Source organism: Drosophila miranda, chromosome XR, assembly GCF_003369915.1.
Source record: "Drosophila miranda strain MSH22 chromosome XR, D.miranda_PacBio2.1, whole genome shotgun sequence".
Lineage (NCBI taxonomy): Eukaryota > Metazoa > Arthropoda > Insecta > Diptera > Drosophilidae > Drosophila > Drosophila miranda.
Window position 1 is genome coordinate 7841067 of NC_046674.1, and position 18432 is coordinate 7859498.

The 18432-nt window shown below is 48.3% G+C and overlaps 6 protein-coding genes and 2 pseudogenes across 6 annotated transcripts; 3 read left to right on the top strand and 5 right to left on the bottom strand.

The window, feature by feature from the left end:
• Nucleotides 1-13: 13 nt before the first annotated feature.
• LOC117186583 (cytosol aminopeptidase-like) lies at nucleotides 14-3545 on the bottom strand. The gene is made up of 4 exons (XM_033387549.1): nucleotides 3515-3545; nucleotides 731-1026; nucleotides 213-677; nucleotides 14-154 (listed from the first exon to the last, which is right to left on the bottom strand). The coding sequence occupies exons 1-4, from the start codon at nucleotides 3543-3545 to the stop codon at nucleotides 14-16; spliced, it is 933 nt and encodes a 310-aa protein (XP_033243440.1).
• On the top strand, nucleotides 3544-5149 carry LOC117186585 (annotated as a pseudogene).
• LOC117186678 (cytosol aminopeptidase-like) lies at nucleotides 5078-7109 on the bottom strand. Its single transcript, XM_033387724.1, has 3 exons — nucleotides 5898-7109; nucleotides 5380-5844; nucleotides 5078-5321 (listed from the first exon to the last, which is right to left on the bottom strand). Exons 1-3 carry the CDS (start codon nucleotides 6951-6953, stop codon nucleotides 5181-5183), a joined length of 1662 nt encoding a protein of 553 aa, XP_033243615.1. The 5' UTR covers nucleotides 6954-7109; the 3' UTR covers nucleotides 5078-5180.
• Nucleotides 7110-8156: 1047 nt separating this feature from the next.
• On the bottom strand, nucleotides 8157-9187 carry LOC117186586 (cytosol aminopeptidase-like; the record flags this gene model as incomplete). Its single annotated transcript, XM_033387552.1, has 3 exons — nucleotides 8157-8297; nucleotides 8358-8822; nucleotides 8876-9187. Coding segments are annotated over 3 exons (918 nt in total), but the record flags the coding sequence as incomplete, so codon positions are not given.
• Nucleotides 9188-9647: 460 nt separating this feature from the next.
• On the top strand, nucleotides 9648-10577 carry LOC117186682 (TBC1 domain family member 13-like). Its single transcript, XM_033387735.1, has 2 exons — nucleotides 9648-10079; nucleotides 10143-10577. The coding sequence occupies exons 1-2, from the start codon at nucleotides 9817-9819 to the stop codon at nucleotides 10153-10155; spliced, it is 276 nt and encodes a 91-aa protein (XP_033243626.1). The 5' UTR covers nucleotides 9648-9816; the 3' UTR covers nucleotides 10156-10577.
• A 17-nt stretch (nucleotides 10578-10594) lies between these two features.
• LOC117186588 (cytosol aminopeptidase-like) lies at nucleotides 10595-14140 on the bottom strand. Its single transcript, XM_033387555.1, has 4 exons — nucleotides 14110-14140; nucleotides 11312-11607; nucleotides 10794-11258; nucleotides 10595-10735 (listed from the first exon to the last, which is right to left on the bottom strand). The coding sequence occupies exons 1-4, from the start codon at nucleotides 14138-14140 to the stop codon at nucleotides 10595-10597; spliced, it is 933 nt and encodes a 310-aa protein (XP_033243446.1).
• LOC117186590 lies at nucleotides 14139-15721 on the top strand (annotated as a pseudogene).
• LOC108152585 (cytosol aminopeptidase) lies at nucleotides 15635-17714 on the bottom strand. The gene is made up of 3 exons (XM_017282029.2): nucleotides 16493-17714; nucleotides 15975-16439; nucleotides 15635-15916 (listed from the first exon to the last, which is right to left on the bottom strand). The coding sequence occupies exons 1-3, from the start codon at nucleotides 17546-17548 to the stop codon at nucleotides 15776-15778; spliced, it is 1662 nt and encodes a 553-aa protein (XP_017137518.2). The 5' UTR covers nucleotides 17549-17714; the 3' UTR covers nucleotides 15635-15775.
• Between the last annotated feature and the right edge of the window lie 718 nt (nucleotides 17715-18432).

Sequence of the window (18432 nt, forward strand, 5' to 3'; positions counted from 1 at the left end):
CGTTAGAGATTGATTACTTGGCCAAACGTGGGGCCGTATCCTTGCAAATCGTCTGAGCAATAAACTCCACCAGTGTTCGGGTCGGGCGGCCGGCCATTCCTTTGCGCAGATACTCGTATTCGAAGCCCTTTGTCACCATCACATTTGTAGCATCCTTTGAGGGAGAAAGCCCGTAAGATCTGTGCCCCAACAAAGCGCCCCACAATACTCACAATATGCATCCACTGGCCGCAGGGCACAAACTCACGGAGAAAGGCAGCGGCCTTGCAGGGACGTCCACCTCGGTCAATGCCGTAGTTCTGCACATCGCTGCGTCCCCCGGCACGCACGGCCTTGCTGTAATATTTCCACAATGGGAAGCGCCACACGCGATCTCCGGTGTGCATGCTGGCGTGCTTGATCTGCTGCCACAGGATCTCCGAGTTGGTAAAGACCCCCGCAGCCGACTCATCCAGGGCCTGGCGCATGTAGCCCGAGCAGGTGCCGACGTCAATGATGCACTTGGGACAGAAGTTTTGCGCATACAGCAGGGCGTCTGCCAGGACCAGTACATCCTCGTGATCGGTGCACTGGATCTCGATGGTCTTGCCGTTCATGGACTTGACCATGTCCCCAGGACGGACCGAATTGCAGCCCACTACGTTTTCACAAAGAGGTATCAGGCCGCGAATGTTGACCTAAGAACAGCATTATTATTCAAGGAGATATCATTGACGTCCTGAGTACTTACCGGTAAACGCAGGCCAGCCACAGCTCGACAACAGGCCACCACAACGGCGGCCCCGGTCATGTCCCCACGCATATGGAAGAGCTCATGTTTCTCTTTCAGGCACAATCCTCCAGCATCGTACGTCACGCCTTGGCCCACCAGCACAATGGGACGCTCCTCGGCACAAGTGCCGTAGTAACTCAGTAGCTCGTAGTAACTTCTGTCGGTGTCCAGCTTGGCCAGGATGCGGCAGGCGGCGGCCACGGAGCGACGGATCGCCTCTTTCTGTTCGTCGAGCACCTCGTAGGGATTGTAGCCTGCGATAATAACGATCCGATGTCATCCACATTTGACAGTCTAGTAGATATGGTGTTCTCTACGATTCTGCGTTTTCGGTTTCTTCTTTTCTCGTATTTTAAAAATTGTGAATGCCACAGATTTTTGGTCTTTGTGGGGTTGGACGGATCCAGGTGTCTGGATTTGCTTGCTCTAGCTTTCATGGTCTCTGATATCTAGGTGCTCATCAAGGACGCTCATAGATCCAGAGCCACATCTATTCGAGTACCGTGTATAATGTTACGGCTACGGGCTGGTTAAATCTTGTTGGCAATGCAGCTTCAGCAGGAAAGGGAATCGGGGTTAGTGCACTATACTGCGCTCTGGGCTCAGCTCGCCGGATGGGGTCGGGGTCTTTCCTATCCCTATACTTCCTTGTTCTCGCCATATTATAAAAATTTAAGTGCACTTACACAGAATCTACTTTGATCAAAACAAAAAAAAACAAATGTAATCAATCCCCGGTCGGCATAGATGGCAAGAAGGAATCCGGTAGTCGCGTATTTAATTTAGTGATCCTAGGTGTAGGAGATCACTAGTTCTTCTATACCCTCCCTACCTTCGGCAATGCGTGGAACGATGTTGGCATGGCCCCTAACGTAACTGCCGCTGCATTATTACACTCGATGCATCATTGGCATTATGTACTTAGACAGAATGGTTGTTATTTATTCCAAATTCATGTCAATTCAAAATAGTTCTATTAATCAAGATTCAAAAGATTCATATATAACAAAAGGTTCATTAACTTAAGAATATAAGATACAATTCATAGCAAAACTGAGCCTTTTTACTCACGAAGGTCAACATTTCCATTCAATACGAAATTAATGATCATTACCAAATTCAAACACTTTCCTTGACGAGCTCGTTGGGCCCAATGAACTGCTTCGGTAGCTGTGGAACAATATTAATTATATAAAAATAGTAAAGAATTAAAGAATGATATTTTGGCCGACATTGCCAGAGTGAATCAAGGCTTAACATTGAGTTGATTAGGAAAGGACTTAAGACATATGATAAAGAAATTAATTCTATAGGAAAGATATTCCTTAATATAACTGTATATGTTTATATGATTTTACATTTAAAGTCAAATTTAATTGAAGTGCAAACACAAGAATGCAAGAAAAAGAAAAGAACAAGACAAAGCAAAGAGAATGTCGATGATCAAATTAATGCACGTTTATATGTGTGTGCATACGCACGCATATGTCCGAATTCTCTTCGAACGAAAGCTCGCTCTTGGCGTGTGAGTTATCACGCTCTCCCTTTCATTTCGCTGCACCGCGGCTATACCCTGCTATTTCGCGGGTATGTTCGTACTCACGAATCGATGATCACATGTTGTCCACGACACAGGTCACCCTAGATTCCGATTCCTGATCTTGTATTCACATCTTCTGCACAATTTTAGCTGACATAAATTTCCACTTTAATTCCTAGGCGTTGTCGATTCCGCATCAAGGATGTTGAGTTGCATCTCGCAAGATACGATTAGAGGGCATTCAAAAGTCGATACAGATCGTCCGTACAACGGAAACGCTGGTAATTCGAAGCGGCCAAAAATAAGACACTGGAGGTTGCGTGGGGGGGTTAGGCGTGAGAGCGCCAAAGCACGGCAGACCTCCAGTGACCAAGAGATTCTGTAATAGATTCGGAATTCAGTGAATGTACCAAACCTGCTTTCCTCTTTAATCACCTTCTTTTTCTCTACGTAGCACTTTGCACTTTCACCACACAATATAGCTTGATCTTGCTTTTTACTATTGGCACAGGCACAACCGAAGTGTTTTGGGAGAAAAAATTGAATTGATCCGCGTGTTCACCGTCGCTGTCGGCTTAAGCGGCATAGACGAGCTTTAACGGGACCCTTCCATGGAATTCGGTCTCGAATGACGAAAAAGAACATTCGAGCAATTAAAGCTCCATATTCGAAGTAGCTGTTTTTAAAGCCTTGGTGTTCGAACTAATCAAGTTGGCGCGTGATTTGAATCTGCTTTATATCGGGGAAATTATTAGGGAATTTAATCTGGGTTTGCTTCACTGGCCACTACACGTGGCCCTTCAAGAGTTCACGATTTGTTAGCCCCATTTGTCGAAGATATACATACTCATCCGAGGACAGACAAACCAAAACAGTAGTGAATGAAAAACGATGTCCACTCGTTTTTAGATGCTGATCCTTTTGAATTTCCTGAATGTACCGACCAAATAGCCCTTGAAGTGAGTGTCACTTTCTCATGGAGTACATTCATCGCCTCAGTTTGGCATTCTATTGCTAGAAATTGAACACGAAACACGTATCCAGAATATTCTGCTGGAAAATTTTGAAATTTTTTTGCTTCCGCTAAAATCAAATCGTCTTTGAAGTATCTTTCACTAGTCGTATTATTCGTATATTTTTGGTACTTTGTGTCGGGCTTAACGAAAAATGATGCAGACTGACGTTTAATGGTGGGATATCACACTTCTGATAGGCGTAGCAATTCATGGACATGAATCCAATCCAATCCACAGGTGTGCCCGATGTGCAAAGCTTCCGTGCACTCAGCTGGAAACTGCTGTTGGGCTACTTGGGACCAAGGCGCAGCAGTTAGACGACCACGCTGGCCCAGAAGCGAGCCCTGTACAAGCAATTCATTGAGGAATTGGTACTCCCCCCGGGACACAGCTGCAATGGAGCGGGAGCTGGAGAAGGCGACGGGGACGGGGACGTCGCTGTTGATTCAAGGGGCGTTGGCCTGCAAGATCATCCGCTTAGCGAGGGGCCAGAAAGCGCCTGGAACACATTCTTCAATGACAACGAATTTCTGCTGCAGATCGACAAAGATGTGAGGCGCCTGTGCCCCGACATCTCGTTCTTTCAACAGCCCACAGAGTATCCCTGTGACATTGTGGTGCACAGTAAAGGCGAGCACGGGCGGCGGCTTCACGAGCGGGTAGTGCCCACGGTGCTCAGCTCGGCGAACGTCGAGCGCAAGGGCTTGGGCATGACCAAGGTGAGTTTCGGTCGGAAATTGTGCTAGAAAATAAGCTCAAAGTTTGTTCCATTATGCATACCATTGTGGACATTTAGCAGCAAGTAAGTGACCCCCACTCAAGCGACAATCGATTTAATGAGCCTCTTTGCTCCCAATCAGATCAATTTAATCACAAAGCGTTCGGTGGAGACCTATGCCGCCATGGAGGACGGCCAGGAGGCCCACTGGGAGGTTGTGCAGCGCATCCTATTCATCTATGCCAAGCTGAATCCGGGCCAGGGGTACGTACAGGGCATGAATGAGATTGTCGGACCCATCTACTATGTGATGGCCTCGGATCCGGATCTCTCGTACCGCGCCCACGCGGAGGCAGACTGTTTCTTCTGCTTCACGGCTCTAATGAGCGAGATACGCGACTTCTTCATCAAGACTCTGGACGATGCGGAGGGTGGCATAAAGTTCATGATGGGCCTGCTATCCAACATGCTGAAGACTAAAGATATATACATCTACGAGCATCTGAAGAGCCAAGAGCTGCATCCGCAGTACTATAGCTTTAGGTGGCTCACCCTCCTGCTCTCGCAGGAGTTTCCACTGCCCGATGTGCTGCGAATTTGGGATTCGGTATTCTCGGACGAGCAGCGCTTTAATTTTCTCATCAAAATCTGCTGTTCCATGATATTGTAAGCATGCGCTGACTTTCAACTGATTCATTTACATTTACTGTTGTATTTACTGATTTATAGAATCCAAAGGGAAGCAATTTTGGAGAACGACTTTGCCTCGAATGTGAAGCTGCTGCAAAACTATCCACCCATTGACATAAACGTTGTGATTACTCATGCAGTCTCCCTGGCGTAGCACTCACTTTTAGTGATACCACAGATATAACATATAATACCCGATTCCGGATAGAGTCTGACAAAGCAATAATCCACAGTTTCTAGTTGTCTTCAATAGTTCGAAGCCCAGGACCCAACAAAAGATCGAACACTAGCGCTGTTTCTCTGATTGTGTGGAGATTACAACTGCGAAAACCTATGTAATATAGAGTGATCATAGCTCAAGTGTAATTTTGTGTTCATGTGTGGCGTCGTCAAAAAAACACAGTAAAAAAATATATATAACATTGAATTCCCGTTAGAGATTGATTACTTGGCCAAACGTGGGGCCGTATCCTTGCAAATCGTCTGAGCAATAAACTCCACCAGTGTTCGGGTCGGGCGGCCGGCCATTCCCTTGCGCAGATACTCGTATTCGAAGCCCTTTGTCACCATCACATTTGTAGCATCCTTTGAGGGAGAAAGCCCGTAAGATCTGTGCCCCAACAAAGCGCCCCACAATACTCACAATATGCATCCACTGGCCGCAGGGCACAAACTCACGGAGAAAGGCAGCGGCCTTGCAGGGACGTCCACCTCGGTCAATGCCGTAGTTCTGCACATCGCTGCGTCCCCCGGCACGCACGGCCTTGCTGTAATATTTCCACAATGGGAAGCGCCACACGCGATCTCCGGTGTGCATGCTGGCGTGCTTGATCTGCTGCCACAGGATCTCCGAGTTGGTAAAGACCCCCGCAGCCGACTCATCCAGGGCCTGGCGCATGTAGCCCGAGCAGGTGCCGACGTCAATGATGCACTTGGGACAGAAGTTTTGCGCATACAGCAGGGCGTCTGCCAGGACCAGTACATCCTCGTGATCGGTGCACTGGATCTCGATGGTCTTGCCGTTCATGGACTTGACCATGTCCCCAGGACGGACCGAATTGCAGCCCACTACGTTTTCACAAAGAGGTATCAGGCCGCGAATGTTGACCTAAGAACAGCATTATTATTCAAGGAGATATCATTGACGTCCTGAGTACTTACCGGTAAACGCAGGCCAGCCACAGCTCGACAACAGGCCACCACAACGGCGGCCCCGGTCATGTCCCCACGCATATGGAAGAGCTCATGTTTCTCTTTCAGGCACAATCCTCCAGCATCGTACGTCACGCCTTGGCCCACCAGCACAATGGGACGCTCCTCGGCACAAGTGCCGTAGTAACTCAGCTCCAGGAAGATGGGTGGCTCGCACGAGGCCTTGCCCACAGCCAGGAAGGCGTGCATCGACTGGCTCTCGGCCCAGCCCTCGACTTTGACCTCCACATTGACACCGGACTTGCAAAGCACCTCGACGACATTCTGCGCAAAGGCTGTGGGTGTGAGGAGGTTGGAGGGCATCTCCTGCAGCTGTCTCGTCAGGTTCTGGGCGGCTGCCTTCTGCAGACCAATTCGCCATCCTTCGAGGTCGCAGACCTCGTCCTTTGTTGCGTACAAGTCCAGCGACGGCACTGGAATCCTGTTCTGTGGGTTGCGCAGCTCCTGGTAGAGCCAGATGCCCAATGCGGCCCCCTCGGCGGCGGACTCGGCGTGGCCGCAGTTTTCAACTTCGATTCTGTCGGTGTCCAGCTCGGCCAGGATGCGGCAGGCGGCGGCCACGGAGCGACGGATCGCCTCTTTCTGTTCGTCGAGCACCTCGTAGGGATTGTAGCCGAGGCACTCCTTGCCGAGGCCGACCACAGCCACCACAGAGTAATAGGGGATGCGCTCTGGCTCGATCGCGAAGAAAAGGCGAGCCTCGCCCCGCTTGGGCATGGGTCCGGACATGCGGAGGACCTCTAGCAATCGGCCGGCAGTCTTCTGGACATTGTACCGCCAACCGGCCGGGGTGAGGATGCCAGAATCATTGCGGTCCGTTTCGTCGGCGAACACGCCGACCACAAGTCCGCGCGATGGAGGATCCGCACACATATCCATCTGCTGGAGCTGCAACATCTGGTTTACCGCCTGCGAGGCGGAGCGGCGCTGGATAGCCTGGGGACGTGGTCGCAGGCGCTGCCGGAAGGCCGGATGGACCAGCCGACGTACAACGCGAAGCATCATTTTTCGTTAAGCCCGACACAAAGTACCAAAAATATACGAATAATACGACTAGTGAAAGATACTTCAAAGACGATTTGATTTTAGCGGAAGCAAAAAAATTTCAAAATTTTCCAGCAGAATATTCTGGATACGTGTTTCGTGTTCAATTTCTAGCAATAGAATGCCAAACTGAGGCGATGAATGTACTCCATGAGAAAGTGACACTCACTTCAAGGGCTATTTGGTCGGTACATTCAGGAAATTCAAAAGGATCAGCATCTAAAAACGAGTGGACATCGTTTTTCACTCACTACTGTTTTGGTTTGTCTGTCCTCGGATGAGTATACATATCTATGTATGTATATCTTCGACAAATGGGGCTAACAAATCGTGAACTCTTGAAGGACCACGGTACTCGCATAGATGTGGCTCTGGATCTATGAGCGTCCTTGATGAGCACCTAGATATCAGAGACCATAAAAGCTAGAACAAGCAAATCCAGACACCTCCGCCGATCCGTCCGCCCCCATAAAGACATAGAAAATCTGTGGCATTCACAATTTTTAAAATACGAGAAAAGAAAAAACCGAAAACGCAGAATCGTAGAGAACGCCATATCTACTAGACTGTCAAATGTGGATGAGATCGGATCGTTATTATAGCCATAATGACCAAATCGCCTTCCACGCGCTTATTCATTCTCTCTCGATCTCTCTATCCATCTCACACACTCTTTCTCGTGCAGTGTGTTCGCTCTGGCGGAGGGAAGCGAGATAGAACGGCGGGCTTGTGTGTAAGAAAGAGAGAGAAACACACCACTCTCCTATCTCATGACAAGTGCGAGCATAATTCACAGTTAACTTCGTTCCCGCTCGTTAAAGAATCTTTTTTTTATAAGTGTGATAAAAAAGAAAGGGTTTTACAATCAAAAGGTTAGAGAATAACATTTATTTGGCATACGCCTAGCTTTTAAAATATTTCAGCGAAAAATATGCTTTAATTTTACAATAATGCATTGCCGTTACAAAGTGCCGTGACTAAAAGATTACTTTAAAGTTTCGATAGTGCATCATTAATTCCAAAAACCTATTCCTTGAAAATACTAAAAATTTGTAAACATGTTCAATTAACATTGTCTGGCCAAAATATTTATGACAGCAGCGGAGTGCTTTGTGGGACTGACTATTGGGACTGGCATATCTTCATTACATCTGGAAGACTTTACTACTTGCCCAACTTCGGCGCGGTGTCCTTGCAGATGGTCTGGGCAATGAACTCGACCAGGGTGCGGGTCGGACGGCCAGCCATGCCACGGCGAAGGTACTCAAAGTCGATGCCGTTGGTGACCATCACGTTCGTGGCATCCTGAAACGAGAAACGCAGTTAGACAATCCACCACCGAGTGGGAGATCCTCCTATACTCACAATGTGCATCCACTGGCCACACGGCACGAACTCACGCAGGAAGGCAGCGGCCTTGCAGGGACGTCCACCTCGGCCAATGCCGTAGTTCTGGACATCGCTGCGGGATCCGGCACGCACGGCCTTGCTGTAATATTTCCACAATGGGAAGCGCCACACGCGATCTCCGGTGTGCATGCTGGCGTGCTTGATCTGCTGCCACAGGATCTCCGAGTTGGTAAAGACCCCCGCAGCCGACTCATCCAGGGCCTGGCGCATGTAGCCCGAGCAGGTGCCGACGTCAATGATGCACTTGGGACAGAAGTTTTGCGCATACAGCAGGGCGTCTGCCAGGACCAGTACATCCTCGTGATCGGTGCACTGGATCTCGATGGTCTTGCCGTTCATGGACTTGACCATGTCCCCAGGACGGACCGAATTGCAGCCCACTACGTTTTCACAAAGAGGTATCAGGCCGCGAATGTTGACCTAAGAACAGCATTATTATTCAAGGAGATATCATTGACGTCCTGAGTACTTACCGGTAAACGCAGGCCAGCCACAGCTCGACAACAGGCCACCACAACGGCGGCCCCGGTCATGTCCCCACGCATATGGAAGAGCTCATGTTTCTCTTTCAGGCACAATCCTCCAGCATCGTACGTCACGCCTTGGCCCACCAGCACAATGGGACGCTCCTCGGCACAAGTGCCGTAGTAACTCAGTAGCTCGTAGTAACTTCTGTCGGTGTCCAGCTTGGCCAGGATGCGGCAGGCGGCGGCCACGGAGCGACGGATCGCCTCTTTCTGTTCGTCGAGCACCTCGTAGGGATTGTAGCCTGCGATAATAACGATCCGATGTCATCCACATTTGACAGTCTAGTAGATATGGTGTTCTCTACGATTATGCGTTTTCGGTTTCTTCTTTTCTCGTATTTTAAAAATTGTGAATGCCACAGATTTTTGGTCTTTGTGGGGTTGGACGGATCCAGGTGTCTGGATTTGCTTGCTCTAGCTTTCATGGTCTCTGATATCTAGGTGCTCATCAAGGACGCTCATAGATCCAGAGCCACATCTATTCGAGTACCGTGGCCCTTCAAGAGTTCACGATTTGTTAGCCCCATTTGTCGAAGATATACATACATAGATATGTATACTCATCCGAGGACAGACAAACCAAAACAGTAGTGAGTGAAAAACGATGTCCACTCGTTTTTAGATGCTGATCCTTTTGAATTTCCTGAATGTACCGACCAAATAGCCCTTGAAGTGAGTGTCACTTTCTCATGGAGTACATTCATCGCCTCAGTTTGGCATTCTATTGCTAGAAATTGAACACGAAACACGTATCCAGAATATTATGCTGGAAAATTTTAAATTTTTTTGCTTCCGCTAAAATCAAATCGTCTTTGAAGTATCTTTAACTAGTATTATTCGTATATTTTTGGTACTTTGTGTCGGGCTTAACGAAAAATGATGCTCTAATGAGCGAGATACGCGACTTCTTCATCAAGACTCTGGACGATGCGGAGGGCCTGCTATCCAACATGCTGAAGACTAAAGATATATACATCTACGAGCATCTGAAGAGCCAAGAGCTGCATCCGCAGTACTATAGCTTTAGGTGGCTCACCCTCCTGCTCTCGCAGGAGTTTCCACTGCCCGATGTGCTGCGAATTTGGGATTCGGTATTCTCGGACGAGCAGCGCTTTAATTTTCTCATCAAAATCTGCTGTTCCATGATATTGTAAGCATGCGCTGACTTTCAACTGATTCATTTACATTTACTGTTGTATTTACTGATTTATAGAATCCAAAGGTAAGCAATTTTGGAGAACGACTTTGCCTCGAATGTGAAGCTGCTGCAAAACTATCCACCCATTGACATAAACGTTGTGATTACTCATGCAGTCTCCCTGGCGTAGCACTCACTTTTAGTGATACCACAGATATTACATACAATACCCGATTCCGGGTAGAGTCTGACAAAGCAATAATCCACAGTTTCTAGTTATCATCTTCAATAGTTCGAAGCCCAGGACCCAACAAAAGATCGAACACTAGCGCTGTTTCTCTGTTTTATACGTTAAAATTTCATAATAAACGAATGTGCCGCATGTGTTTGTGTGGAGATTACATCTGCGAAAACCTATGTAATATAGAGTGATCATAGCTCAAGTGTAATTTTGTGTTCATGTGTGGCGTCGTCAAAAAAACACAGTAAAAAAATATATATAACATTGGATTCCCGTTAGAGATTGATTACTTGGCCAAACGTGGGGCCGTATCCTTGCAAATCGTCTGAGCAATAAACTCCACCAGTGTTCGGGTCGGGCGGCCGGCCATTCCCTTGCGCAGATACTCGTATTCGAAGCCCTTTGTCACCATCACATTTGTAGCATCCTTTGAGGGAGAAAGCCCGTAAGATCTGTGCCCCAACAAAGCGCCCCACAATACTCACAATATGCATCCACTGGCCGCAGGGCACAAACTCACGGAGAAAGGCAGCGGCCTTGCAGGGACGTCCACCTCGGTCAATGCCGTAGTTCTGCACATCGCTGCGTCCCCCGGCACGCACGGCCTTGCTGTAATATTTCCACAATGGGAAGCGCCACACGCGATCTCCGGTGTGCATGCTGGCGTGCTTGATCTGCTGCCACAGGATCTCCGAGTTGGTAAAGACCCCCGCAGCCGACTCATCCAGGGCCTGGCGCATGTAGCCCGAGCAGGTGCCGACTTCAATGATGCACTTGGGACAGAAGTTTTGCGCATACAGCAGGGCGTCTGCCAGGACCAGTACATCCTCGTGATCGGTGCACTGGATCTCGATGGTCTTGCCGTTCATGGACTTGACCATGTCCCCAGGACGGACCGAATTGCAGCCCACTACGTTTTCACAAAGAGGTATCAGGCCGCGAATGTTGACCTAAGAACAGCATTATTATTCAAGGAGATATCATTGACGTCCTGAGTACTTACCGGTAAACGCAGGCCAGCCACAGCTCGACAACAGGCCACCACAACGGCGGCCCCGGTCATGTCCCCACGCATATGGAAGAGCTCATGTTTCTCTTTCAGGCACAATCCTCCAGCATCGTACGTCACGCCTTGGCCCACCAGCACAATGGGACGCTCCTCGGCACAAGTGCCGTAGTAACTCAGTAGCTCGTAGTAACTTCTGTCGGTGTCCAGCTTGGCCAGGATGCGGCAGGCGGCGGCCACGGAGCGACGGATCGCCTCTTTCTGTTCGTCGAGCACCTCGTAGGGATTGTAGCCTGCGATAATAACGATCCGATGTCATCCACATTTGACAGTCTAGTAGATATGGTGTTCTCTACGATTCTGCGTTTTCGGTTTCTTCTTTTCTCGTATTTTAAAAATTGTGAATGCCACAGATTTTTGGTCTTTGTGGGGTTGGACGGATCCAGGTGTCTGGATTTGCTTGCTCTAGCTTTCATGGTCTCTGATATCTAGGTGCTCATCAAGGACGCTCATAGATCCAGAGCCACATCTATTCGAGTACCGTGTATAATGTTACGGCTACGGGCTGGTTAAATCTTGTTGGCAATGCAGCTTCAGCAGGAAAGGGAATCGGGGTTAGTGCGCTATACTGCGCTCTGGGCTCAGCTCGCCGGATGGGGTCGGGGTCTTTCCTATCCCTATACTTCCTTGTTCTCGCCATATTATAAAAATTTAAGTGCACTTACACAGAATCTACTTTGATCAAAACAAAAAAAAACAAATGTAATCAATCCCCGGTCGGCATAGATGGCAAGAAGGAATCCGGTAGTCGCGTATTTAATTTAGTGATCCTAGGTGTAGGAGATCACTAGTTCTTCTATACCCTCCCTACCTTCGGCAATGCGTGGAACGATGTTGGCATGGCCCCTAACGTAACTGCCGCTGCATTATTACACTCGATGCATCATTGGCATTATGTACTTAGACAGAATGGTTGTTATTTATTCCAAATTCATGTCAATTCAAAATAGTTCTATTAATCAAGATTCAAAAGATTCATATATAACAAAAGGTTCATTAACTTAAGAATATAAGATACAATTCATAGCAAAACTGAGCCTTTTTACTCACGAAGGTCAACATTTCCATTCAATACGAAATTAATGATCATTACCAAATTCAAACACTTTCCTTGACGAGCTCGTTGGGCCCAATGAACTGCTTCGGTAGCTGTGGAACAATATTAATTATATAAAAATAGTAAAGAATTAAAGAATGATATTTTGGCCGACATTGCCAGAGTGAATCAAGGCTTAACATTGAGTTGATTAGGAAAGGACTTAAGACATATGATAAAGAAATTAATTCTATAGGAAAGATATTCCTTAATATAACTGTATATGTTTATATGATTTTACATTTAAAGTCAAATTTAATTGAAGTGCAAACACAAGAATGCAAGCAAAAGAAAAGAACAAGACAAAGCAAAGAGAATGTCGATGATCAAATTAATGCACGTTTATATGTGTGTGCATACGCACGCATATGTCCGAATTCTCTTCGAACGAAAGCTCGCTCTTGGCGTGTGAGCTATCACGCTCTCCCTTTCATTTCGCTGCACCGCGGCTATACCCTGCTATTTCGCGGGTATGTTCGTACTCACGAATCGATGATCACATGTTGTCCACGACACAGGTCACCCTAGATTCCGATTCCTGATCTTGTATTCACATCTTCTGCACAATTTTAGCTGACATAAATTTCCACTTTAATTCCTAGGCGTTGTCGATTCCGTATCAAGGATGTTGAGTTGCATCTCGCAAGATACGATTAGAGGGCATTCAAAAGTCGATACAGATCGTCCGTACAACGGAAACGCTGGTAATTCGAAGCGGCCAAAAATAAGACACTGGAGGTTGCGTGGGGGGGTTAGGCGTGAGAGCGCCAAAGCACGGCAGACCTCCAGTGACCAAGAGATTCTGTAATAGATTCGGAATTCAGTGAATGTAGCAAACCTGCTTTCCTCTATAATCACCTTCTTTTTCTCTACGTAGCACTTTGCACTTTCACCACACAATATAGCTTGATCTTGCTTTTTACTATTGGCACAGGCACAACCGAAGTGTTTTGGGAGAAAAAATTGAATTGATCCGCGTGTTCACCGTCGCTGTCGGCTCAAGCGGCATAGACGAGCTTTAACGGGACCCTTCCATGGAATTCGGTCTCGAATGACGAAAAAGAACATTCGAGCAATTAAAGCTCCATATTCGAAGTAGCTGTTTTTAAAGCCTTGGTGTTCGAACTAATCAAGTTGGCGCGTGATTTGAATCTGCTTTATATCGGGGAAATTATTAGGGAATTTAATCTGGGTTTGCTTCACTGGCCACTACACGTGGCCCTTCAAGAGTTCACGATTTGTTAGCCCCATTTGTCGAAGATATACCTACATAGATATGTATACTCATCCGAGGACAGACAAACCAAAACAGTAGTGAGTGAAAAACGATGTCCACTTGTTTTTAGATGCTGATCCTTTTGAATTTCCTGAATGTACCGACCAAATAGCCCTTGAAGTGAGTGTCACTTTCTCATGGAGTACATTCATCGCCTCAGTTTGGCATGCTATTGCTAGAAATTGAACACGAAACACGTATCCAGAATATTCTGCTGGAAAATTTTGAAATTTTTTTGCTTCCGCTAAAATCAAATCGTCTTTGAAGTATCTTTCACTAGTCGTATTATTCGTATATTTTTGGTACTTTGTGTCGGGCTTAACGAAAAATGATGCAGACTGACGTTTAATGGTGGGATATCACACTTCTGATAGGCGTAGCAATTCATGGACATGAATCCAATCCAATCCACAGGTGTGCCCGATGTGCAAAGCTTCCGTGCACTCAGCTGGAAACTGCTGTTGGGCTACTTGGGACCAAGGCGCAGCAGTTAGACGACCACGCTGGCCCAGAAGCGAGCCCTGTACAAGCAATTCATTGAGGAATTGGTACTCCCCCGGGACACAGCTGCAATGGAGCGGGAGCTGGAGAAGGCGACGGGGACGGGGACGTCGCTGTTGATTCAAGGGGCGTTGGCCTGCAAGATCATCCGCTTAGCGAGGGGCCAGAAAGCGCCTGGAACACAATCTTCAATGACAACGAATTTCTGCTGCAGATCGACAAAGATGTGAGGCGCCTGTGCCCCGACATCTCGTTCTTTCAACAGCCCACAGAGTATCCCTGTGACATTGTGGTGCACAGTAAAGGCGAGCACGGGCGGCGGCTTCACGAGCGGGTAGTGCCCACGGTGCTCAGCTCGGCGAACGTCGAGCGCAAGGGCTTGGGCATGACCAAGGTGAGTTTCGGTCGGAAATTGTGCTAGAAAATAAGCTCAAAGTTTGTTCCATTATGCATACCATTGTGGACATTTAGCAGCAAGTAAGTGACCCCCACTCAAGCGACAATCGATTTAATGAGCCTCTTTGCTCCCAATCAGATCAATTTAATCACAAAGCGTTCGGTGGAGACCTATGCCGCCATGGAGGACGGCCAGGAGGCCCACTGGGAGGTTGTGCAGCGCATCCTATTCATCTATGCCAAGCTGAATCCGGGCCAGGGGTACGTACAGGGCATGAATGAGATTGTCGGACCCATCTACTATGTGATGGCCTCGGATCCGGATCTCTCGTACCGCGCCCACGCGGAGGCAGACTGTTTCTTCTGCTTCACGGCTCTAATGAGCGAGATACGCGACTTCTTCATCAAGACTCTGGACGATGCGGAGGGTGGCATAAAGTTCATGATGGGCCTGCTATCCAACATGCTGAAGACTAAAGATATATACATCTACGAGCATCTGAAGAGCCAAGAGCTGCATCCGCAGTACTATAGCTTTAGGTGGCTCACCCTCCTGCTCTCGCAGGAGTTTCCACTGCCCGATGTGCTGCGAATTTGGGATTCGGTATTCTCGGACGAGCAGCGCTTTAATTTTCTCATCAAAATCTGCTGTTCCATGATATTGTAAGCATGCGCTGACTTTCAACTGATTCATTTACATTTACTGTTGTATTTACTGATTTATAGAATCCAAAGGGAAGCAATTTTGGAGAACGACTTTGCCTCGAATGTGAAGCTGCTGCAAAACTATCCACCCATTGACATAAACGTTGTGATTACTCATGCAGTCTCCCTGGCGTAGCACTCACTTTTAGTGATACCACAGATATTACATATAATACCCGATTCCGGGTAGAGTCTGACAAAGCAATAATCCACAGTTTCTAGTTATCTTCAATAGTTCGAAGCCCAGGACCCAACAAAAGATCGAACACTAGCGCTGTTTCTCTGATTGTGTGGAGATTACAACTGCGAAAACCTATGTAATATAGAGTGATCATAGCTCAAGTGTAATTTTGTGTTCATGTGTGGCGTCGTCGAAAAAACACAGTAAAAAATATATATATAACATTGGATTCCCGTTAGAGATTGATTACTTGGCCAAACGTGGGGCCGTATCCTTGCAAATCGTCTGAGCAATAAACTCCACCAGTGTTCGGGTCGGGCGGCCGGCCATTCCCTTGCGCAGATACTCGTATTCGAAGCCCTTTGTCACCATCACATTTGTAGCATCCTTTGAGGGAGAAAGCCCGTAAGATCTGTGCCCCAACAAAGCGCCCCACAATACTCACAATATGCATCCACTGGCCGCAGGGCACAAACTCACGGAGAAAGGCAGCGGCCTTGCAGGGACGTCCACCTCGGTCAATGCCGTAGTTCTGCACATCGCTGCGTCCCCCGGCACGCACGGCCTTGCTGTAATATTTCCACAATGGGAAGCGCCACACGCGATCTCCGGTGTGCATGCTGGCGTGCTTGATCTGCTGCCACAGGATCTCCGAGTTGGTAAAGACCCCCGCAGCCGACTCATCCAGGGCCTGGCGCATGTAGCCCGAGCAGGTGCCGACGTCAATGATGCACTTGGGACAGAAGTTTTGCGCATACAGCAGGGCGTCTGCCAGGACCAGTACATCCTCGTGATCGGTGCACTGGATCTCGATGGTCTTGCCGTTCATGGACTTGACCATGTCCCCAGGACGGACCGAATTGCAGCCCACTACGTTTTCACAAAGAGGTATCAGGCCGCGAATGTTGACCTAAGAACAGCATTATTATTCAAGGAGATATCATTGACGTCCTGAGTACTTACCGGTAAACGCAGGCCAGCCACAGCTCGACAACAGGCCACCACAACGGCGGCCCCGGTCATGTCCCCACGCATATGGAAGAGCTCATGTTTCTCTTTCAGGCACAATCCTCCAGCATCGTACGTCACGCCTTGGCCCACCAGCACAATGGGACGCTCCTCGGCACAAGTGCCGTAGTAACTCAGCTCCAGGAAGATGGGTGGCTCGCACGAGGCCTTGCCCACAGCCAGGAAGGCGTGCATCGACTGGCTCTCGGCCCAGCCCTCGACTTTGACCTCCACATTGACACCGGACTTGCAAAGCACCTCGACGACATTCTGCGCAAAGGCTGTGGGTGTGAGGAGGTTGGAGGGCATCTCCTGCAGCTGTCTCGTCAGGTTCTGGGCGGCTGCCTTCTGCAGACCAATTCGCCATCCTTCGAGGTCGCAGACCTCGTCCTTTGTTGCGTACAAGTCCAGCGACGGCACTGGAATCCTGTTCTGTGGGTTGCGCAGCTCCTGGTAGAGCCAGATGCCCAATGCGGCCCCCTCGGCGGCGGACTCGGCGTGGCCGCAGTTTTCAACTTCGATTCTGTCGGTGTCCAGCTCGGCCAGGATGCGGCAGGCGGCGGCCACGGAGCGACGGATCGCCTCTTTCTGTTCGTCGAGCACCTCGTAGGGATTGTAGCCGAGGCACTCCTTGCCGAGGCCGACCACAGCCACCACAGAGTAATAGGGGATGCGCTCTGGCTCGATCGCGAAGAAAAGGCGAGCCTCGCCCCGCTTGGGCATGGGTCCGGACATGCGGAGGACCTCTAGCAATCGGCCGGCAGTCTTCTGGACATTGTACCGCCAACCGGCCGGGGTGAGGATGCCAGAATCATTGCGGTCCGTTTCGTCGGCGAACACGCCGACCACAAGTCCGCGCGATGGAGGATCCGCACACATATCCATCTGCTGGAGCTGCAACATCTGGTTTACCGCCTGCGAGGCGGAGCGGCGCTGGATAGCCTGGGGACGTGGTCGCAGGCGCTGCCGGAAGGCCGGATGGACCAGCCGACGTACAACGCGAAGCATCATTTTTCGTTAAGCCCGACACAAAGTACCAAAAATATACGAATAATACGACTAGTTAAAGATACTTCAAAGACGATTTGATTTTAGCGGAAGCAAAAAAATTTCAAAATTTTCCAGCAGAATATTCTGGATACGTGTTTCGTGTTCAATTTCTAGCAATAGAATGCCAAATTAAGGCGATGAATGTACTCTATGAGAAAGTGACACTCACTTCAAGGGCTATTTGGTCGGTACATTCAGGAAATTCAAAAGGATCAGCATCTAAAAACGAGTGGACATCGTTTTTCACTCACTACTGTTTTGGTTTGTCTGTCCTCGGATGAGTATACATATCTATGTATGTATATCTTCGACAAATGGGGCTAACAAATCGTGAACTCTTGAAGGGCCACGGTACTCGAATAGATGTGGCTCTGGATCTATGAGCGTCCTTGATGAGCACCTAGATATCAGAGTCCATAAAAGCTAGAACAAGCAAATCCAGACACCTCCGCCGATCCGTCCGCCCCCATAAAGACATAGAAAATCTGTGGCATTCACAATTTTTAAAATACGAGAAAAGAAAAAACCGAAAACGCAGAATCGTAGAGAACGCCATATCTACTAGACTGTCAAATGTGGATGAGTTTGGATCGTTATTATAGCCATAATGACCAAATCGCCTTCCACGCGCTTACTCATTCTCTATCGATCTCTCTATCCATCTCACACACTCTTTCTCGTGCAGTGTGTTCGCTCTGGCGGAGGGAAGCGAGATAGAACGGCGGGCTTGTGTGTAAGAAAGAGAGAGAAACACTCCACTCTCCTATCTCATGACAAGTGCGAGCATAATTCACAGTTAACTTCGTTCCCGCTCGTTAAAGAATCTTTTTTTTATAAGTGTGTGA